Below are 23,176 nucleotides of genomic sequence, written 5' to 3'. Positions count from 1 at the left end.
CTGTGGGATTTTCCACAAAAATCCTGCCCAGAACCCCCACACCCAGGGCAACCCAAAACCCCAAAGAGCAGGAAACTGGGGAGTGAGGCTTGGCCAACACAAACAGAACCAGCTGGTGACAAAGAGGCTGCTTGAACCTCTTTGAGAATCACTGACCTGGAAAGCTGCTCACTGAGTAAACACCTAATAAACTAATTATGGAACTGGCTAATTAATAGTTAACTCATGAAAACGTTCCCTCCTGGAAAACACAAATCCAAACCAAGTCTGTAAGGCAGGAAAATGCTTATTTTTCATCCCAAATGCAAAGTTTCCTCTCAAAAAAATGTTTCATATCCACCCCTTGAAAGAAACAACAGCAAAATTTCTATTTTTCTTTTACATCACGGCAGCAAAAGAAGAGAATAAATGAAAAATTTGGGTTAATTTGTTTTGTCTGCAGCTGAAATTCTGGGTTTAACAGCCTTGCCACGTTTTTTGCCAAGCTCCCACCTCCAGAGGAACCTGAATCCCTAATTTAACACCAGGCCTGCCCCTGCCCTTGCTGAACCACCAACACTGGACAAGGAATTCATGATTCCCAAGTTCATCATGTCCTTATGGGGGGGACAGGGATGAGGAGAAGGCAGTGGGAGATTCAGGACTCTGCTCACAGAACGTGCTGATGTTTTAACTCCAGAATCAGTAAGAAGTTGCTGGTCCCACTCAAGAACTGCTTAAGCAGCAGCTGAACAGGATATTTAAAGATAAAACAACAGAAAAAAAGGGAATTTTGCACAATATCCAAGCAGATTCCTGAGCTAAAGGGGAGGTTCACTCCTGTTCTGTGCCCTGAGCCCAGCCCAGCCCCACCTCCCAAAACCAGAGCCCAAACTCAGGATTTGGGATCCTGGAGTTCTCCTTGCAGTCTCAAAGAACCCAGTTTGGCTTTGCCCTTGGAATAAACAGGAATCATCTTTACCTACAGGGACGCAAGGCTTACTGAGAGTAAAATACTCCAAAAATCTCTGTTCTGGTGGGTTGGTCGGTTTGGCTTTTTTTGGGTTTTTTTTTTTTTTTTCTCTATTTTTATTGAAACTTTGTACAGAAGTTTGAAACATTTCCATACAATACTTTGAGACAGGACAAAATGCCATGGTAAAGGAATGTAAACTGCAAGAAACACAGTCTGAAAGTATCCAAATACTCTCTAATAAGAGTTTTAGTTTGAAGACTAATGCAGGAGGCAAAATAAAATGCATACAGTATACAAAGAACAGTATACACAGGGCCAGCAATGCTAACTATGAAAATTTTGCATCAGATTTACTTCAAAGATTGATAGCAATATGATAATTCTATACACTAGACCAAAATTAATTTATCATACATCGTTTCTATGACAAAAAGCTTGTCATTAAGGACAGTAGCAACTTACAATATAATTAAGCTGTATTAATCTCATTAACACTTCTAAATCTATATTCCTACTACAGTAAAGGTTTTTTTTTTTTCAGTATATTGTCTTATAAGATCTTAACAGACCTTTAAATAACACTTTACCAAAAGAGACCTGGATCCATTATAGTGATCTTATCTACATGCCCATTTGGCTTATTTCCAAAAAAACAACCAAGGGACAAGGAAAAAGGCAGGTTTCAAATGCTATATGATATCATTTGGTTTTGGTCTGAAATGTATTTTAGAGAGTTAAAAAAAAAAACCAACAGAAAAAAGGCAGTTCATTAACTGGTATTTTATATAAAATCTGCAGAAAAATACAACAGCAACAAAACCCAAAAATACTTCACAGATATCTAAAAAAACATTTTTCTCAGAGATACAAGGTAAAGCAGCATCACTTTGACACTGTGCTTTAAAAAAGAAGATGATGAATGAAGAGACTGCTCGAGTGAGATTAGAAAATTTTGCTTTCTTCTTGAAGAAGACTACTAACATTTTGCACAGCAACTATTTTTATAACCACCTCATTTTAAAAGCGTGAATTCCTAGACACAGAATTGTCATTTCACCGCCAGTTTTGCTCAAAGTGTCTGACTTTACACAGTGGAACTGAGAATGCCAAGTGTCACCAGATGTCACTATACCATGAGTTCAAGATTGGAACAGAAGTGAAGCAAATGCCTTGAAACCAACACCAGGAAAGAAATCAAAGAGAAAGTGTTTTGTAAACAAAACAAAACCACTTTGCAAGAAAAACCAAAAAAACAAAAAAAAAAAACAAACAAAAAAACAAGAGTTCAGAGATCTCACAGTGAAATCAGAAATTCTAATTATATATGTTTTACATTCTAGGACTACTCTTTACCTTAGGCCAATTAAAGCACATTAAACCATTTAATTATATACAAACATTTTCTTTAAAAAACAAACAAAACCAAAAAAATTAAAACATTGCACAGAAGTCTGCTTTTAACATCACATAACAAGGTTAGTTTTATTTTCAAAACAATTACATTTAAGGGCACAGAACATACAGAATACCAAATTAACAGATGAGTAATTTTGCTTCTCTGTACATGCTAAATCCAAAGATTTCCTTGAGAAAGCTGGAGCTTGGCAACTCCAGCTTCTTCCATGTCTCTGTTCTCTGAAAGGGAGCAATTCCCAACACCTCCTCTATCTCAGGATTTAAAAAAATAGATATATAAAAAAAATAAAGCTGTTTTAAAGTTGTAAGCATCTTTTAAGTGCTGGCAGAGCTCCCTGGGTGGCTCTGCCCCCTCCACTGTAACCTCGTGGAAATAAATCCTTTTCTCTCCTCGGTTACAGGGCTCATGACTCTCATCAGAAGTCTCATCCTGGCCCTTCTGGGATCAGGGAACACACAAGTGGAGAAGTAAAAAATACACAATATAAGGAATATACTGAAGGCCATTTTTATTTCTTACAATCTCGCACGGATTCCTTGCCCTAAAAGCTAAATAGGAAAAATTATTTAAAAAAAAAAAATTAAACAACGAGAAAAACCTCTAAACTTTGGCAGAGAATAGCATCAAATCAGCCATTTAAAAAAACTTAAATAAAAACAGTCTCCCAAAATGTACTATTAAACTCTCAAGAAGCCTCTTCTTTTTTATTTTTTTTTTTATTTTATTTTTTAAATAAAAAGGCTTCTACCATTTCCAGGAGCAAAATTCAAATACCTTACCAGAAAAAAATAAGTTAAGGGAAATAAAAAGAAGAAAAGAAGCTGTCATTCCAAACTCAGTTTTCCAAAACCTGTCATCCTAAGCTCAAGGCAATAATAAATAAACCCATTGCTGCAAGACAGAAGCACAACCAGCCCCACCCAGAGGAAAGGGGCCAGACAACAAAATTCCATAGTGGGAAACACTCTGTGGTTCTGCTGGACCAAAAAATGGGTGTTTAACCCCAAATTTATCAACTTCCCCCCTCAGCAAAGGCTTGTTTACGCTATAAAAAATCCCTTCTCCTACACAAGGTCCTTCTTGCCAGCAGGCAGCTTGCTTGGAACCTTAGGAATATCTTTATTTATTAATAAAGGCCTTTTATTAAGTGGTTTTATGCAGCAAAGAGCATCAGCGACTTCCAGGATCACAACGACACAATGAGGCTGAAGAGGAGCACACAAAACACCTCGGAAACACCTGAAGAGAAAAAGCACTGCAGAAAGAAAAAAATCTGCTTAAAAGCATCACAATTCCAGGTCCGAAGATGGGGTGGGGAGGCAGATTAATAACCCATGATGATCCTGCCTGCCAATCAGCAGTGTGATTAATGTGGCAGCTCGTTAGTGTAGCAAAAGGGAGAACAAACCAAGTGGGAGATGGAGCACCTCGGGCTCCGCAGTGCAGTCCTGAAGGACTTGACTCCCTTCCATGGCCAAGGACGAGCTCCTCACGGATCTGACCGAGCAGGACACTGGAATTCTGCCTGTTGACTCTTCCAAGCGTCCTCTTGGAGGAGCAAACGGCTCGGGGAGGGGCGGAGGGATGGAAGCAGCAGGGAGAAGCCGGTGGAAGAAGCGCCGGGAGCGCCTCCTCCAGCCGCGCCTTCGGCCGCCCGCCCGCGTAAGGCACCCTGGGGACAGCACGGGGGGGATGGAGCCGAGCCAGAGGGTCCCTGAGCTAACCTGGCTCCCCAGGCGGTGGCAAAGCGCTGGGCATCGAGGAGCAGCCTGGAAAATCCCAGTGCCAGCGCTGCTCCAAAATGGCGCCGAGCTCCGGACGGACACGAGTCTCCTTCCCTGGGTCAAACCAGGTGTTGGAGCCACATCCCAGCCTTCTCAGGAGGGTATTGTTGGACTGAGAATTATCTTTACCCTTCTACAATTTATTTTTCATCCCGCTACGATCAAATGTTGCCCTAAATGATTTTATCCTGTATGGAAACAATTCCCTACGTTTTTACATCAAAGCATCCTTCGCAGCTCAGCCCACTCATGAAGCAACTTGAGATGCCATTAATTTCACACACCTGGATTTCGCCCTTAAAAAGGATTCAAAATGTTTTTCCAAACCAAGCTGTGGCCACACAAATGACAAGAAAACGTGTCTTGTCCCAATGGTAGCAACATCAACACCACGTACGGTGACTCCTCTTCTCTACAAATATTGCAACAACACTCCAAGTCTTCCACTTTGGAGTAGTTCTACTTCCTAGCAGCAACAACTAAACCATGTGGAGAAAAGTGGGGCACAGCTCAGCCTCTGGTCAAAGTTTTGGAATGAATGAGATTCAAGTGATATTAAAACACCACCAAAACAAACAAAACCATCCCAAAGATAGAAGTGAATAATTTTATCTGAAAATATGTGTTGGGAATTATCTGCTAGAAGCCATGTGGATGGCACCAGTGGAAAAACAAACTTTCTCCAGCAGGCAAAGGCAGGATTGACCCAAATCTCGTCTCTATAAAATGGTTTTCCCCACAGGAATTGGTTCTTGTTTGTGTGCCAAGGAAATGGTGCTGGACCCCTGAAGTGGTTTTGGTGAACGCTCACAATGGTCCCTCAGCCCGATTTTGGCCCAGCCAGTTTGTGCTCTCCTGAATGAGCTCAGGAGCAAAGACAACTGGAGGAATTATTTCCACGGAAAGCCTGGATATGACCACTCTGTCCTGGAGAGGGAAGGAGTTTAACACTGGTGGGCTCTGCTCCCAAAAGCAGCACCCAGCTCGGCTTGGGGAAGCATGAGAGCACCAAGCTGCTGCACACACATCCTCCACACCTGGGAACTGCTCATCCCTGCCTGGGCATCCATCCTTCAGGAGGAAACACCCTCTGGATTCTGGAGACCTACAAATAGCTGTGACTGCCTGGGAGGAATTCAGGTTTTTGGAAAAATCCTGAGCACGGGACAGACCTCAATTGCCGACACAGATTTGCGGCTGCACGCGCTCCCTGTCTCCTGACACCGCATCCCTCAGGAACCTTCGGAGGATGGAGGGAGGGAAGGAAGGAGGGAATTTCTTCACACAAAGGTCACTCACGGCAAGGGGCTGCCCAGGGAGCTGGTGGAGTGCCCAGCCCTGGAGGTGTCCAAGGAATGTGACACTCTGGGCTGGGTGACGAGGTGGGGCTTGGGCACAGCTGGAACTCAATGACCAGGGAGGGCTTTTCCAAACTCAGGGATTCTGGGATTCCTCAAAATACAAAAAGGAAGTTTGACAGGGTGAAAGGGGAAGTGGGAGAAGACATGGGGCAAAAGGACTCTGGAAAACAAGGAGCACTTTCACCTCTCTCTCCCATTTCCCCTTCCTTGCCTTCCCAGTTGTTCTCCCCCTGCAGCATCAGGGCTTCCTCCTCTTCCTCCTCTGGGATTCCTCCCAGACACAGCAGAGGAAAACCCTTCTGCAGGATGAAGAACAGTATTTCAAGACATGCAAAGCCTCATGGTTCTCTTTTTCCCATATGGTAGAACCTACAAACAGATTTTTCCCTAAAAGGAAGCCAATCCTAACAATGTCCTAAAGGTTCAGAGTGTGGAGAGGCTGAATGAATCTTTTTGGCCATTTACTGAAACTCAAGAAATTCCACCCAAACCTGAGGAAAAATTTCTTTCCATGGAGGTCACAGAGCCCTGGAACATCTGCCCAGGGACATCCCAAACACACCCCAAGAATTCTGTGATTCTTCAATCTCAATATAATACAAAACCCCACAGAAAGAATATTTCTTTTTTGTCCTCCTCCATTGACAGTTTGTCATCTCCAGGCTTATTTTTGTTTTAGTTTTTTCTCTTTTTTTTCTTTTTTTTTTTAAATACAGAAACTTTTCAGTAATGGAATTTACAGTGGATAAAAATCAAAAGACAAGAATTTCCTTACAAAGAGTAAAAAAAAAAGGCAGAAAGCTGCTAAGAGCCATCATGTTTTAAGTGCTATAAAATGAGACAAAACAGCTTCCTGTTGTTGCCAGAAGAAAAATGAGAAACTGAAAAAAGAAAAAAAGCAGTGAGTGCAATTAAAAAGTGCTAAGTTGGCCAAGGTAATACAGCTATTTTATAAATGTGCATCACAGCTCTGCATTTAAAAATCTTTTGACACAGCTTTAATCACTCAGATTTTACACACTGGTAACTGATTACCTGTTATCTTCACTTAATGCTGACTGAGCTGTAACTGCCTGACTTCAAACACAGCCACCTGCCTGCCTTTGGTATATTTATACACAGAAAAACAAAAGGTTAGTGCTGCAAATGGAAAGGAAAAAAAAAAAAAACCAACACAAAAGGGAAAAAAGAAAAAGCCACCACAGGACAGGTTCTGCTTTCAGCAGAGGGAGGACAACACATCTCAAATGGTCTCAAAATAGGCTAAAGCTGAGTTGATCTTACAATTATAGCGTAAACAATGCCTGGGTTGTGGTTATGTTGTTTGAAAAGAAAAGAAAGGAAAAACCAAAAATCTCCAGAGACCTGTATCAACTTCTGTATGTTTAAGCCATACCCTTAAAAGTTCACTATTCACTCACAAAGAGAAGTAGACAAACATGAAGATTCCAAGCGAACAGACACAGACCAGTCCAGTATTTAGTAATAGTTTAACTTTTGGAGTCTCTTCCAGCATTTGTAAACAAACAGTCTCCTCCTCGACCTCCCGAACCACTCTCTTGTTTACGTTTTTACTTTTAAAGCCACAGAACCAATCTATGAATTTCAAATGTCTCGCCCTGTTGTCAGTCCCCTCCTCCTCCTCGTGCTTTTTCTCCCCCATCAGGGCGGCCTGTCCGTTGGAATAACAATCCACGGGCGTCTCCACCTCGGAGTGGCTCACCGAGATCACCGGGTTGCTGTCATCCCTGCACGTCACCAGGAGGTTGATGTCCTCCGGCTTCACGTTTTTAATGTTCTCCTCCGACTTCCCGTTGGGAATGATGTGGTTGGCGTTCTCGTTGCACTTGAGGATGCTCTTCTCCTGCGCCTGGTACAGCTCCCCCTTGCCGGCGCTCTCCGGCGCGCCGCGCTTCCACAGGGCCCAGAACGTGGTGGTCCGGACCTGCTCCTTGGTGGGCGGCGGCGTGAGCAGGCTCACCACGACCGTCACGGCCCCGGTGATCCAGAACAGGGCCGTGGCCACGTACATGTAATGGATGTTCTTGATGAAGCCGGGCCTGGTGTCCGGCTGGTCGCACTCGGGAGCGCGGTAGAAGAAGGCCAGGATCAGCCGGATGGCGCCCAGGACAAACCCGGCCATGCCGCCGTAGAAAGCCCCCTGCTCGTTGCAACGCTTCCAGAAGATGGCCATGAGGAACAGGGCGGCCACCGGTGGGGTCAGGTAATCCGCGACCTCCTGGATGTACAGGTACATCTGCCCGCCCTGCATCTCCACGATGATGGGCACCCAGGCGATGCTGATCACCACCATGAAGGCCACGAAGACCCTGCCCACGATCATGAGCTCCCGGGAGGTCGCGCTCTTCCGGATGAGCTTGTAGACGTCGAGCGTGAAGATGGTGCTGGCGCTGTTGAAGATGGAGTCCAGGTCGCTCATCAGGGCGGCGATCATCACGGCCATCATGAGCCCGCGCAGCCCCACGGGCACCAGGTTCATCACCAGGCGCGGGTAGGCGATGTTGGAGCAGCCGGCCCTGCTCCCGCACACCTGGAAGCAGTGCTCGGGGTTGATGCAGGCGATGTCATCCACAAACAGGATGCGGGAGATCATCCCCGGCACCACGATGATGAACATGGGCAGCAGCTTCAAGAAGCCGGCCATGAGGGTGGAGCCTTTGGCGTGAGCGATGTTTTTGGCGGCCAGAACTCTCTGCACTATGACTTGGTCAGCGCACCAGTACCACACTGAGGCCGGTGTTTGTCCCAGCAGAAATCCAGGCCAGGGAATGTCTTCGTCCGTCGGCTCACGCAGCATTTTGAGAGAGTCGGGCTTTGGGCTGACGTTGCAGGAATTGGTGTTGGAGATGTTGTAGGTTAGGAGGATGGAGGTGATGTTTGGTGACGCCAACATGTACCTCCTTTTCACTTCTTCAAACCCCCCGACCTCCATGAGGCTTATGATCATGAGTGTGAGGGCCCCAATGATCATAAGCAGCGCCTGGAGGGTGTCCGTGTAGATGACGGCCACCAGCCCTCCGGTCACAGTCAACAGCGCCGTCATTCCGATCAGCAGGATCACCGACAGGTAGAGGTTCCACCCTAGGGACTCTTGGATAAAAAGCGCCCCTGAATACAAGTCAACCGAGAGTTTGGTGAAGATATAAAGAAGTAGAGACAACGCTGCAAAATAGATTTGAATCCTATGCCCTCCGAACCGCTTGGACAAGTATTCGGGCATGGTGTACACTCCCGACCGGATGTAGACTGGCACGAAGACCCATCCCAAAAGCTGCAAAAGCATTAAGGCGTTGAACTCCCACGCGCCTACGGCGAATCCGCTCGCCGCTCCAGATCCTGCGAGCCCAATGAAATGTTCACTTCCAATATTGCTCACAAACAACGAGGCCCCGATAGCTACCCAGGTCATAGAACGCCCTGCCAAAAAGTAGCCACTCACGGTGCTCCGATTGTTTTTCCACATGGCAAAGAAACCTATGCACATTACAAGCACGAAGTACAGGGCCACAATGGCAATGTCTGCTGGCTCCAAAGAAGCCCTCATTTTGTAACCAAAAAGCCTTCGCTGACGTCCACTTCTCGCCCCCCAGCCAACGTCTCTTAAGCACCACGTGAACCAGTTTTAACCAAAATCAACACAGCGGGTCAAATTCTTTGTCCCTTGGTTTGCTGTCCTGATGCTGGTGGCAGTGGTACATTTACTTTTCTCCGCTTCTCAAATTTGGGAACTTAGCACGCACTTTTAATCCACATTCCACAAGAGCATCAGCCTTAACTCAGTTGATGTAGGAGAAATTCTTAGTTGCAGCTAAGTTTAGTGAGGCCTACTGTACCAACCCTGCAAGGCAGCAAAGACAAAAGACAAAGATTGAATTAGAGAGGAATTTCATGAAGTAATGAGAAAAAATTTGAAGTGTAGTAAAACAAATCACTGAACACCACAGATTTTTCCCCCTTTATATTTCCTGCAATCCATAACAGACATCATTCAATATTTGTAGGGCTAAGTGGTAAAAGCCTTTCACAAGTCAACTTCAATGGTTACAGGTACCTTCAGAGACGCAGCGATTCGGGAGGGTTGAGCGACCCAAATTCCCCAGAACACAGCAAGCAACAAAAATACATTTTCTTTTTCTTTGCTCTGGTGTCTCACAAATCTCCTTCTCAAGCCACTAACCAGATCTTCCTCTTCCAAGCAATCTTAGGAAAATTAAATTAAAATAACAAATAACAATGGCTATGGAGCCCAAACCTGGCTCAGCATTTCCTGCACTGCACCCCCCAAATCCTGGGAGATCCTGGCACTACAGGAAAGCACCTGAGACATCAGCTGGCTGCTAGAAAAATCAAAGTGAGATCACAGCGCTGTCAAAAATCAACATCCGTTTCACATCAGCTGGAGAATCAAGGTTATTCCACAGGTTTTGCTCCTGTCTGGGTCCTGTCTGGAGTACAGATAATCACAGGGTTATTTTCCACTGGGAAAGCTCTCCATACACATCCACGTCATCCAAGGGGAGAAAACATCCCATTCCAGCAAGTGGCAGAAACAAAATTCCACCTGACATCCCACTTTAGGGCCAGTGCCTTTGGATACCCTCACCTGGGGTTTTGTGGGAGCACAAGAGGCACAAGAGGGAACACCAGGCAGGTTCTGGCAGCAGTCACAGCTGGAAGGATGCCAGGAAATGCCCTTCCAGCATCCATTCCCATCCCAGCATGGAGAGGTGGAAGGTATGGAGGCAAAGCTTTCCCAAATTCCCAATCCCACCTGACAGATCCCAAACACATCAGGAAACAAAACCCATTTTGGCAAGCAGGACCAAAGCGCTGGAAGTGGAGGGAAGGGGACAATGAAGACTTGGTGGCAGAGGAAGGGGCATTGAGGAGATGCATGGTGGCTCCCTCATGGATTTGGGATGTGCTCCCATCTCCTGTTTATGCCTCGGGAGGTACCACAGAATCATGGAATGGTTTGGGATGGAGGCATCTGAAAGCCCACCCAGTGCCAGCCCTGCCATGGCAGGGACACCTTCCCCTGTGCCAGGCTGCTCCAGCCCCAGTGTCCAGCCTGGCCTTGGGCACTGCCAGGGATCCAGGACCTGCCCACCCTCTACCAGCCCAAAGGCTTCTAATGGGTTTAGAGAGCTGGACACAGGATTCTTCCAGTTCCTACACCCAATGACCATGGGAAGGGAAGACCAAAGCAAGGAACAGGTTTAGTCTAAAGATCAGAACACAAACCTTCAGTAGCAATAATGAGATTATTACAGAAGGTGAGGAGCAGGGTCTGACTCCACTCTTCTTTCCCACCCACTGGTAAAAGCACAAGAAAACCAACTCTGGGTCTTTTTTCTGGCCATAAAATCTCAACAAGTCCTACAAGCATCAGCTCCAGGCATCCCCTTCCAGTTCTTTCTCTGGCACGAGGCTGAAGCTCCCATTTCCCCATTATTTAATCATTAATACAAATAGCCTGATAGCATATTCTAATATTTGGTTGGTTTCTTGTTGAGCATCCCTGCCATATACTGGGTTTGTTTAAAGGGTCAATAAAACCATTTCAAATTCCAAGAGAGTTAAGGTTGAAAATGCACACGTTGTGTTAAAGGCAGCAATGGTGCTGAGGTAAAAACGTGCATTCCTCATAGATTTTAAAATTAGCTCCCAGCAAGCCACAACTTCAGCCTTAAGGAGAAATCCACCACTGTGTCATTTGTATGGTCCAGCTGTTTTTCCGGAGAAAAATTTAAAAAATAAAAATAATAAGGGTTCCCCCCCCCAGTACCACAAACCCACTTGAGAATAGAGATATTCCTTCAGCTGGAATTACAGCCAATAATGAGAGACTAAGGAGAATGGCACAAAACGGACTGATTACAGCACTGGGCTAAATTTATCATTCCTCAGAAGCCTCAAACCACAGATGTATTTTCAATTCTTCCACAGAAGAATTCACATTTCTCCCCACCCGCAAATACAGGAGTAGTTAAATGGTCTAATAGCTTAATCCAACCCAAAATTATAAACACTTCACATCAGATGACGCAGTCAGAGCCAAGTTTAATGGACTATTCTTAGTTTTAAGCACTTTGGAGCAACACTTTAATAGTGTTGTGTCTTTTGCTATATTCAGCTAATTTTTCAACTACGTTATGTTTATACCAAAACTATAAATATTTGAAGAGAAAGGGAAGAAGAGATTTTTCTGAGATATGATAAAAAGAAAATCTGCTGTACAGAAAACCAGAAGAACAGCCAGATAAGGAAACTGTAATAATTAATATTTTTATTGTTCTGTTGTCCTTCTCATTACTAAAAAATATTTGATTTTAACTTGAGTTCACCCCCCACCATCTTCCCTGTAGGTTCATCAGTGACCTGTCACAAATATCCTATAGAGCAATATGGAAAAATCACAAAATATCTGTAAAATCAATTCTCTTTGATACCAGAAGTATACAGAGTGTTTCTATAAAGAGAATATTAACAGGAAAGCTGTGGCTGCCCCTGGATCCCTGGGAATATCCAACGCCAGGCTGGATGGGATAATGGAAGGTGCCCCTGCCCTTGGGGTGGGACTGGATGGGCTCTGAGGTCCCTGGGAATCCAAACCTCCTGTAATTCCAGGATCAGACTCTCTGACAAGTGTGTCAGTATTAGATACAGCTGCCCTCAAATTGTGATATTCCTCAATTAAGTCACTTCAGCTCCAGGGGGCTCATTCCAACCAAAATAAACAAGTGAAGTTTCTGGAGTGTCTTCCACAGGAAGACACAGCCAGACCATGCACCTGAAATAATCCAGTTTTGGAGAGCTGAACCCTGCCCTTTGTCACCAACACCTGAGGGTTTTTTGGCAGGGCTCAGTTTGCCTGAGCTGGAAGGTGGAAAGTTTTCAGCAGTCACCACAAATTTGCTGCACTGTCACTAAATTACAGCACTGAAGTAGCTTCTTGTACCAGTTTCTTAGACCTAATTCCAAAATAACCCTGGAACTTTTCTTCATTAGGAAAATGAGACTCGTCCCTCTGAACTTTCAGCAAGTTCTGACCTCAAGTCTTACAAAGGACTTTTGAGATGCCCCATGTGAGTTTAGTCCTGAGTTATTAGAACAGTGAACATTGTGGCACTGACAGAGGGATGAAAAAAAAAAAAAAAAAAGGCAGAAAGACATTGCTGCTGCCAAGGACTGGGAATTTTCTTCCCTGAGGCTGTTTTCTGGCTGGATCATATCAAAGACACAAAACAATGTGCTTCCCTCTTGTCTGGAAATAGAGGCTGCAGCTCTGGTGAAACAATGCATATGTCTCTCCAACACCCAGCCTGTTCCTTAAGGGAAAAAAAAAAAAATCCCAAGCAAGTCCCTGAAGAGAGATTTCATAATGTGAAACAGACCCAGGGTGGGATTTTGAGGAGAAATTTGTACGACTGTTCTAAAGGAAAACTTTCTCCACAGTGCTTTTCTAATAAAATGGGTGTTTAAAACATGCCAGAGTCCAACTGCTCCAGCTCTGAAGCCACTATTTGTTCTCAGCTCCGTCGGTTTTTTGGCAGATGGGAAGTGTCTGAGCTGACTTTCCTTTTCTCCTCCCCAGTCTTGATGTTTTAAGGGTTAATTTGGGGATGTAGATGCCCACCTATCCCACAGGAGGGTCCACTGTTAGCAAATTAAGTGCTTTGCTCACAGTTTTCAGATTATTTCTTGGGACCAACATTTTCCCTCTCCACCTTCAAGGAGGAGTATTTGAAATCAGCTCTGCAGCACTTCACCTACTGAACAGCTCTGCTGTGTGGAAGAAATCTGTCCAGATTGCCAAGATCATGGAAAATATTAACTTTGCCACAGAAAAAATTAATAAATGCCAGAAGTCTCGTGCCTTGAGTGGGGTCTGTACCATGTGCCACCCCCTGAGTGTGTTTTCCAGACCCCTCACACTCCTGGCCATGGACACACCAGGGAGTCCCTAGCTGTCCACTGCTCCACAGTAAACAAAAGGAAAAAAATCTGCTAGGGAAAAAAAAAAAAAAAGAGGAAAAGCTTTGTTCCATTTACTGCAGCACTCCAGAACACAGAAAAGGAGCACTGAAGCTCTTCATGGAGTAAGTGATACATAAATTATGTAGCACACGCCCTTGAGGAAGCAGGGGCTATCCTTGGCAGCTGCTCAACAGAGCCCTCAGCATCCAGGGCAGCAGTTCCAGGCTTTTCCCTGAAAACCAGGAGCTGGGGCAGAGGAACGTGCCAGGAACCCCCCTGGGACACACAGGGAAGGCAGAAGTTGACCTGGAGCACCCAATAAATAACTGGAGCTGCTGGGGATGCCAGGCCAGCCCTGAACTCCAGAGGCTGCAGCAGGAAAGGGCTGAGGGTACCTGAGCCCACCTGGCTGAACCTGTTGGTCACACTCTGCATCATCACCACATCTACCTCCTGCTGGTCTGGAGAACTCAGGATAAACCACCACTACCAAAAAAAAAAAATCCAATTTGAGGTGCAAGGAAGGAGTCACTCACTCAAAGGAGTTGTTATGAACACGTAAGGAACTTTTGTTTTGGTCAGGAATCACTCCAGCTCTGGTCTTCGTTTTACTGCAGCAGCACAAAAAAGCAGCTTGTTCCAGGATAAATTCTTCTGGATTCTTTTCTACACAACTGCTGAGGGAGACATGAGAGAAATAAGTAACCCCAGAGCAAGAGACAGAGAACTCAGTGCCAGGCAGAAATGGGATGTGCAGTGGACAATTACAGAGCAGGAACTGGAGTGATGTGAGGCCAGCTGGAGCTCAAGGGCACTGGGCTGACACTCTTAGAGCAGGACATCATTTAGCTGTCATTTTTTGGGGGTTTTTTAACCATTTTCCTCCCTCATCCCAAGCAAATACATCTATTCCAGTGTTCCACCAAGTCACAAATGAAGGGCAGAGGGCACAGGAAGGACACTGCAGCAGTCAGTGGACACAAGAGAAGCTCCAGCCTTACAAAGTAAGAAAAGATGGATTTTTTCAGAATCTGCAACACTCTCCCCAAGCCACTTCATGCCACTGCCTGTGACATTCACACTTGGCTGGTTCCCTTTGCCAAGAGCCAGTCCCCAGCACTCCAGCAGGAATAAGGAACTGATTTGCTTCCACTGTTCTTCCCAAAACTCCAAACACCTACGGGGCAAGGGGGGTAAGCTAGGGACAGAGGGAAGGAGACAGAAAGTCCCTTTTTATCTGTTAAAATACAGAGATACCAGAAAGAACTTCTGTCTTCTCCAGGCCTACCTAGACAGGATACCCATCACACCCAGGAGATAAATCCATCAATTATCAATTTAAAGAAAATAAGGAGTTAATACCTTCCTTTCCCCCGTGTCAGCCCAAAGAATTGGTTTATGTTTCCATGGGTGACAAATGTTATCTGGAGGAATTTCTTCATGGAAAGGACCTGGAAGGGGCTGCCCAGGGATGCTTGGAGTCCCCAAGGAAGGCCTGGAGGTGGCACTGAGTGCTCTGGGCTGGGGACAAGGTGGCCATGGGGCACAGCTGGCACTCCATGGGCCGGGAGGGCTTTTCCAAGCTCTGGAATTCTGTGAAGGGAGCAGAAGCTGCCAAGGAATTGGGCCTTGCAGAACCTTTCCTGCCTCAGCTGCAGCTCCAGCAGTGCCCTCCTGGGCTCAGTTTGTCACCACAAAGCCCAGCCCAGCAAGGAAACCACAGAGAGGTGACATTCCCCCTCCACGGGATGCAGTTCTTTTCCACAGGAACTGAAAGCAAAAGGGGCAGAGACAACCCAGATGCCACGTGGTCAACAGCAAAACCAAGGGCACCAGAGGGCAAAATGCCAGACTTTTCCAAGGAAGTGGCAAGGGGCTGGCAAAAACTGGAAGGTTCTGGCATCACACAGCACCAGGCAAGATCTCCCTGCCAGGTCACACTGCACTGGAAGGTGCAGCAAGACACTGAGTCCCAAGGCTCAAATCCCTTCTTTTGGAAGCCCAAACATCTCACTGCCGTGGCAGGGATGGAGGAGATGAAGTTGGTCACCAGAGAAGCAAGAGAAGAGGTCAAACAAGCCTCAACAGCCAAGAATCTGATTTCTGGAGTGGATTTGGGACACTTCAGTTCCCTGGACAAGGTTATCACCTTTTTAGAAGCAAATACCAGAAATGCTGCAAAATCTCTGCCACTGCTGAGGATGACTTTTCCTTCAGCTAGAGGTTCAGTGCTGTGATGCAGCTGGTGGTGATCACCACTCAGCAGGAACTGGATAATCCCAGCCCAAAAAATGTGCTGGTTCATCCCATTTGAGGAGGCTTTTGGCTGGGAGAGTGCAGAAATTACTTGGGAAATGAGAAAGGAGAAAGGAGAAGTGTCAGTCCCCATGAAACTGGGCAAGATACCAGGAGGAAATTCTTCTTCAAATTTCTAGGAAGAACAAAAAAAAAAAAAAAAAAGAAAAAAAAAATAACAGCCAGGCTCATTAAGCTTCTTTAGGACTTCCCCAAATTCCCATTGCATTTCTGTCTGCCCACAATCTTTGGAAGAATATAAAGCACCCCCAGGATTATTGAAAAGTGAGACAGAAGTTCAGGATCATACAGAATCCAAGAATTTCAGGCTCTCCAAGCTTCCCAGTCAGTTGGGTGCTGTTTCAAGACTTGTGATCCTTCTTGGAGATTTCAAAGACAACAAAGCCAGAGTTCAATAAAATTCTGTTGGTTCTAAAACAATTAATGCTAATTACAAATCTTGACTATCTCTATTAAAAGCTACTGAACATTGATTTCTTTTTCTAAAACACCAACTCCACTGAACACATTCCCTCCTCTGCATGGACCTGGCTTTTTCTTATTCCTCAGATATTTGCAGGACTGAACACAAGGATTGGTTTGCAAGTGGACAAACCAGGATTAAAAAATAGCAGAACAACAGTTCTTCTGCAGTTCCTCCATATTTCTTGGGTTCATGACCCTCCCTTTACACATCCACTTCCTTCCTGCCCTTCTCCTCACCAGGGATGATGAATTTTTATTCTAGAATCTCATTTTCAGCACCAACCTTTGCACCTGTCTTCACATCTTGCCTTACTTTCCACATATTTATTTCCAATTTTTCCTGTTCCACTTCTCCATAATTAGTTATATTTTGCACCTCTTTCTGTGTTTTTATTTTTCCCTGATTTCAGCTTTTTACCAGCCCCTCAATGCACACTGGGGATATCCCTGCTGCTCCACAGGGCAGGAATTTTTCCAGGGAATAACCTGGTGCCCAGAGGTTCCTGCTGCCCTCAGGTAAGGGACACAGAGGGTGGGACACAAAGCTCTACCAAGGAACTGCTTCCACATAAACAGCTCTTCCTTCATCCCAGATCTGCAGCCAGGGAGGTGGAGGTGGCTGTGCCTCCAGGAATTATCAGTCTGCCATGGATGGAGCTGACAAATCTTAAAATCACAGAATGGTTTGGGTTGGAAAGACCTTAAAGCCCATCCAGTGCCACCTCTGCCATGGGCAGGGACACCTTCCACTGTCCCAGGCTGCTCCAGCCTGGCCTTGGACACTTCCAGGGATCCAGGGGCAGCCACAGCTTCTCTGGGCAAAGGAAACAAAAAGGGAAGATAAATTACTTGACAACAACTTAACAACTGCCAAAGCAATTTTTGTACGGCAGTGATGGTTCTGGGACAAGGGAACTGGAGAAATCAGCTCCTGAAAGAACACACAGAGAAAAGCAGAGCTTCCATCATTCCAAAGTATGGAACTGATGAAGATCAGGAGACAGAAAACACAAACACACATGAGCTGAAGGAGCAGCTTCTCCTCAGTGTTACAGCGGACAACTTTTACAGGAGTCAGTCACGTTTCAGGGCTCTCCAACAATCAGACATTAATGCTGTTCAGCACAAAGGGTTCTCCCAAGAGCTTAGGGACAGAATCTGCTCCACACTGAAGTCACCAACACCTCTCTGTTCACAGCCAGAACACACCAGGAACAAAACCCAACCAGGAGCAAAGAGTTCATTACAGAGGAGGAACCAGGGGCGGCCCAGAGGAGTCTGAACTCAAAGGTTGCTGTCCCATGAAGAGGGACTGGCCAAACCCCACTGAAATCCCACCAGGGGCCAGCAAGAAACTGAAATTAGGCTTAAACTATCCTGCAGTAGAGAATAATCCTCTATGTCCCCTCAGACCCAAGCACGTATGCCACACTTGGCAAAAATTCCAGCTCTTCCAAGACTGAAAATGTCAAATATCAGGCAAGAGGGTAGGGTTCCCAAATGCTGTCTGCACCACATTCTCCAAAATCCAGTTCTTCTTACGGAATGCTGAAGGCAGAAAACAAAAAGGTGACTCCTCCAACAGAGTCAGTGCTGGATCTTGCTGTTTTCTGATCCTGTCTTTAGTTCCAAGGCTTTGGTCTCCTTCCCAGCACCACCCCCAGCTCCAGGATCCCTCCCTGCCAGGCTCAAGAGCCTGTTCCAGCCTACTGAAAATGCCAGTGGGAACAGAGGAGAAAAAACTTCTGTGTAATTTTAACCTGCTCAGCTGGGAAGAGGGGTGGGGAAGATGCACAATTCCATTGGAAGAGCAGGTGGTTCACCGGAAAGGAAAGGAAATAAAATAAATAAACCCAGTATCTTCCTGCTTCGTTCTCTCCCCCTCCTTCCTGGCAACTGAGACATCAAAAGCCCAGTTGCTGCAGCTGCCTACACAGCAATTAAGTGGAATAGTCAAGATGTCAAGCAACACTACTGCCCATTTACTTTGGCTTTCCCAAAATAGCCAACAATCCCCACACGGCAGGTAGGGAATTTTGGAAACACAGCAACCCACTCCAAAAGCAACAAACAGCTGCTGAAGACAAGTTGTGTTGTGAGAACATGGCTGGAGAAATGAGAGCACACATTCACTGCAGGATTATTATTATTATTATTATTACTATTTGGAAGTGTCCAAGGCCAGGTTGGACAGGGCTTGCAGCAACCTGGGATAGTGGAAAGTGCCCCTGCCATGTGGAACAAGGTGATTTTTAAGACCCAACCCTAACCACTCTGGGATTCCAGAAGTGGGTGGATGGGTCTCCTAGTCCAGGTATTTGCTGAAAAAAAAAAAGGTGGTTAGGTTTTAGATTATGACTCTGTGTGTTTGGACTTTGTCACAGGTGAAGATGCACACTGCTAATAAAATATTGATGAATTTCCTCATTTGTAGTGAAATACTCTGAGTTATTTACAAAGTGTCCATCAGTTCCAGACACAAATGGGTGCTGTTGGGGACGGGTGTCCCTCTGCTCTGCTCTGGATAACAAAGTGGGGATCAGAGTGAAATACTCTGAGTTATTTACAAAGTGTCCATCAGTTCCAGACACAAATGGGTGCTGTTGGAAACGGGTGTCCCTCTGCTCTGGATAACAAGGTGGGGATCATCAAAGGCTGGATCCATCCTGGAGGTCTTCTCCAAGCTCAAGGACAGTGGGATTCCCATCTGTGTCCCAGTCCCCTTGGAGGTCTGGCATTGCCACCCTCAGTCACTCTGACAAACAGCCTCAGAGCAGGAAACCATTTCCAGCTCTTCCTTCCTTCCCTTTCCCTCACTTCCTTCCCAGGGAGTTTCAGAGCTCCCTGCAGAGCCCTGCTCTTCCAGACAGTGAGAATTCCTGCAGATTCACTCCTGAGGATTCACTGCCCTTCCCTGATGAAGGTGCTGCTGCACCACAATCCCCCCCACTCAGAGCCAAAGATGGGAGAAAATCAGGAATTCTTAGAAACTCAGCTTTTGCTATGAACAAGGAATTCAGGCCATGGACAGCTGTGTCTTCATTTTGCACCTTTCCCTCCAGCACAGCTGCAGGGCTTGGCTGGGGCTGCTGTAGGCAGGTAAGGTTTGATTTGCAAACACCTGGACACTGCTGGTAACAAAATCTGCCCCCAAGCTCCCCCCAGCATTTGTTCTTTCCATGCTGCAGTGTGCAAAGCAACACAATGGGCAAAATGAATCATTTCACCTCCGTGTGCTCACACCTTGCTCTGCCCAAAGCATCTCCTCCACAAACTCACACGCAGCAACACAAACCTCTCACCCTCACATACACCACAGAGTAGGGAGAATTATTTATTTTGGGGTGGCTTTTATTATTGTTTTCCTAAGAGTCACTAACCGGAGGCTCTGCTGATGAAAAACTCTCTCTATATACAGAGTAGATAAAATATCCTGTGTTTTAGTATATAAAAACACAGAGGTTTTAGTCCATTACCTCTCAGAAATCAGGGCAGAGAAGAGCTGCTCAGCTTTGACTTCAGAATAAAATCCTGACTTTTTGTGGAAAGTACATGCAAACAACCAGAGACAAAGGCTGGTAAGTGGAACCAGTGCAAAGTGAAAGTTTTCCCATTCCCAGTGCTCTTGGGTGTTGCATTTTTAAGGCACAAAAGGAGAGCTGGAGAGGCTCTGGAGCCTGCCAAGCCTGAGGAGAGGATCAGGCAGGATGGATGGGGTGTGCTGCCCTGGGACCCTCCCAACAGACCCCAAACAGAAGCCACATGCAGGGAAAGAACAGGAAAGGATCCCTGGACACGAGCAGGGCTGGGCAGCAACAGGGCTTAAAAGTAACAAAAACGAACTGGAGGGACTTAATCTGCCTGGATCCCTGAGAATGCCAAGGGAATTATTAAAAGAAAGTTGTGGGTGGGGAAAACCCCACAGAAGCAGCAAGTTGGCCTCTGAAGAGAGGCAGCAAAGTCCCCAGGCTGAGGTTTGCACCAAACTGGCAGAGAGCTCCAAGAAGTTCAGGACAAGCCCTAAAGCATAGGAAAGCCAAGTGACAAAGATTTGGGGTTTTCTGGAGGACAGGGGAGCTGCCACAGGTGAGGAAGGACATCACAGACACCAACAGAGGAGTCAGCATTGCTCAGACAGCACCAGGACACGCAGCCACCACAGAGGGACTGACAGGGCAGGACAGGGAACACCTGCCCAGGTGCTGTCACCAGTATATCATTTATTCTTCTGCAGGAAGGAGTTATGGAATCATTCCACTATTTCAGACTGGCTTATTATGCCCATATTTTGCCTCATTTAATTCAGTATCACAGCCAGGATTATGCACAGCTTACAGGGGCCATCAGAGAAACCCCCCATCCAAGATCCAGCAGCACCACGGAGCATAAAACCACTAGAGAAAATATTTCCAAGTGTTCTCATGGCACAAGAAAGGCAGGAGCAGCAAAATATTGGGAAACAAAAAAATACCTAGATGTGGTGTGCTGAAAACAGCACAAAAACAGCAGCACTTACAGACAGACTCTAAATTTTAGACTTACAACAAGGGTGGGTTAAAAACACCAGCACAAACTGAAATGTTTGGACATAATCACAGAGCTAAAAAAAACCCTTAAAGGTACATCCATGTGGAAAGAACATGCTGGAGAGTCCAACTTCAAAGAGGCAAAGGTTGCAGATGTTAAATCCTGAGTGCACTGATGTTCATTAGAAGCATCTTACGGCTAAAAGCTTATCCCTGCATCTCCGTGGTCAGATTCTAGAAACCAGAGAGCCTTTCCAGCAGAGAGCACTCCACGGCATCCTTTCAGAGAAGTCAGTTTATTCCTGCCTCAATATTATGGCAGATTTGCTACACTTGCTGTCCTGCCCTGCATTCCGAGTGCCTGCCTGGCTTAAAGCATCTCCCACATCAACAGCACGGCTACAAAAAGCACCTCAGCCTCATCCACCCAAGGGGAGAGGTGTAGAAAAGAACAAAAAATATCGGACAAAAATTATATGTTGACAAGCAAGTGGAAAAGCAGCGTATTTTTGCCCGGGTGAGCTGGTGCAGCAATGTCACCCGGCTTTCTCCCTGCTGCTGCGTTTCTCCACTAGAGGACCCAGGTGAGATGTCTCTACTACAGCTTCTGCAGCTAAACCACGGGGAAAAATATATTAAAAAAAAAAAAAAAAAAAAAGCCAGCCCCGACATGTGGATGGTCCATGTAAAATGAATGGAAATGTACTAGTGAATGCGGTACACCAGACGTGCTCCCGTAATTCCCAAAAAACCACGGCCACGCTGCTGAGCTGCTGCTGCTCGGTGGGAAAAGGTGCTGGTGGGAATGAAGGGTAAATCCCAGAGTATCCACGCCGGGCTGGATCGGAGGGCTCCAGCCCAGCGCAAGTGCTGCTACATTCCAACACCAGCACCGCATATTAAGCTGGAAAGCAGCAGATAAACAAAGGCTATAGAAGGTACTAGAGAAGGGCCGGTATCAGCTGTTATTTACCAAATAAACCTCCCATCCGCACGGAGATGGCCTTATTTTATTATTATTTTTACGCACACACATCCCCCATTCCCACCCCCCCCCCCCCCCCCCCCCCCCCTCTACCCCCCCCTCCCATCCGCACGGAGATGGCCTTATTTTATTATTATTTTTACGCACACACATCCCCCATTCCCACCCCCCCCCCTTCCCCCACGTATTGACTCAGCTCCTGCCGAATGGGAAGAGCATCATTTAACCGAGCTCTGTTATCACCGCGCTGCCAAAAAACAGCGGCAACGGCTGCTGCCACCCCCAGCGCCCCTTCCCGGGGGCGATACGGCCCGGCCTATCGGCCCCGCTCAACCGGTGTGGGCAAAACCCCATTCTTGGCACTTCCCCTGGCACCCCGCGGCCGGGAGCTGGCTGGAGCGAATCCTCCTGCTCCCCCTTTTCCCTCGCCCCGAGGCTTCCCGGAGCCCAGGGGAGCCGAGGAGGTGCCCGGTGGTGCCAGCGCAGGTGCGGGGAGGGGGATGTCAGAGCGCTGCTGCTGCAGAGGGAGAGGGGGATGCGCTGGCAGGGGCATGGGAAGGGCCGGCTTCACCTGCTCCAGGCACGGAGGGAGAGGATGGGCGAGGAAAACCGCATCTCCGCCGCTCGGAGAGCGTGGGATCTGCTTACCTGCGGACCGGAGGGGAGGGGGAGAGGGGACTGCGGCTCTTAAGCAGCGGCTCAGCCAAGTCTCCGCGGGCGCGGGCGGGGAAGGGGCGATGGGCGAGGGGCCGGAGCGCGGAGGAAGCCCCGCGGAGCCCGGGACACGCTGCGACACTGCGGGCGACAGGGCCGGCCGGGCCACGCGGTGCGGCGGGGACAGCGGGCACCGAGGGGACACCGCGGCGACACCACGGGGCAAGAATGGGGGCGGGGGGGGTCTGCCAGTCCCACCTGCCTCCCTCCCTTCCTCCCGTCTCCTCTCCCTCACTCACCCTCTGCATGGCTTTCAGGATCAAAGCCAGTTCATAGCGGGGCATCTTAGAGCTGGCAGTGGCGGGAGGAGCAGGGCACGGGGTGGGGAGGAGGGGGCTGCGGCGAGGCCGGAGAGGAGGAGCAGGGGGGACAGGAGGAGGAGGAGGTGGAGGAAGGCGCGTCCCGGCGCTGTGGCGACTCCTTCCCGCGCGACTCCCGCGGCTCAGACGCCCGTACGGGCAGGGGCGGCGCGGCTTAAAGGGCGCAGGAGCTGCGCACGCTCGACCGGGCCGGCCCTGCCCGCGCCAAGCGCCGCCCCTGCCGGGCCAGGGCTGCCCCGCACCGCGCCGCGTGTGGGCCGCGCGTGGCGGGGGCGGCTCGGGCCGCGCCGCGCGTGTGGGACACCCGGGGCATGTCACCGGGACACCCCGGG

At 47.3% G+C, this 23,176-nt stretch overlaps 2 protein-coding genes across 2 annotated transcripts in view; both read right to left on the bottom strand.

Annotated features, from left to right (window-relative positions):
• The window catches only part of MRPS6 (mitochondrial ribosomal protein S6), a 44,675-nt gene extending 21,785 nt beyond the window's left edge, over positions 1–22,890 (bottom strand). Inside the window, exon 1 of the mRNA XM_041402105.1 lies at positions 22,764–22,890. Coding sequence (XP_041258039.1) covers positions 22,764–22,808 — 45 coding nt within the window. The 5' untranslated portion in view covers positions 22,809–22,890. The remainder of the gene's footprint in view (positions 1–22,763) is intronic.
• Positions 1,014–22,872, bottom strand: SLC5A3 (solute carrier family 5 member 3). The gene is made up of 2 exons (XM_041402104.1): positions 22,764–22,872; positions 1,014–9,376 (listed from the first exon to the last, which is right to left on the bottom strand). The coding sequence occupies exon 2, from the start codon at positions 9,080–9,082 to the stop codon at positions 6,935–6,937; it is 2,148 nt and encodes a 715-aa protein (XP_041258038.1). The 5' UTR covers positions 9,083–9,376; positions 22,764–22,872; the 3' UTR covers positions 1,014–6,934.
• Positions 22,891–23,176: the final 286 nt, after the last annotated feature.

This window comes from Onychostruthus taczanowskii, unplaced genomic scaffold, assembly GCF_017590055.1.
Source record: "Onychostruthus taczanowskii isolate IOZ18803 unplaced genomic scaffold, ASM1759005v1 scaffold192, whole genome shotgun sequence".
Taxonomy (NCBI): Eukaryota; Metazoa; Chordata; class Aves; order Passeriformes; family Passeridae; genus Onychostruthus; species Onychostruthus taczanowskii.
Note: the sequence above shows the minus strand (reverse complement) of the source record. Positions and strands in the feature narration are given on the sequence as shown.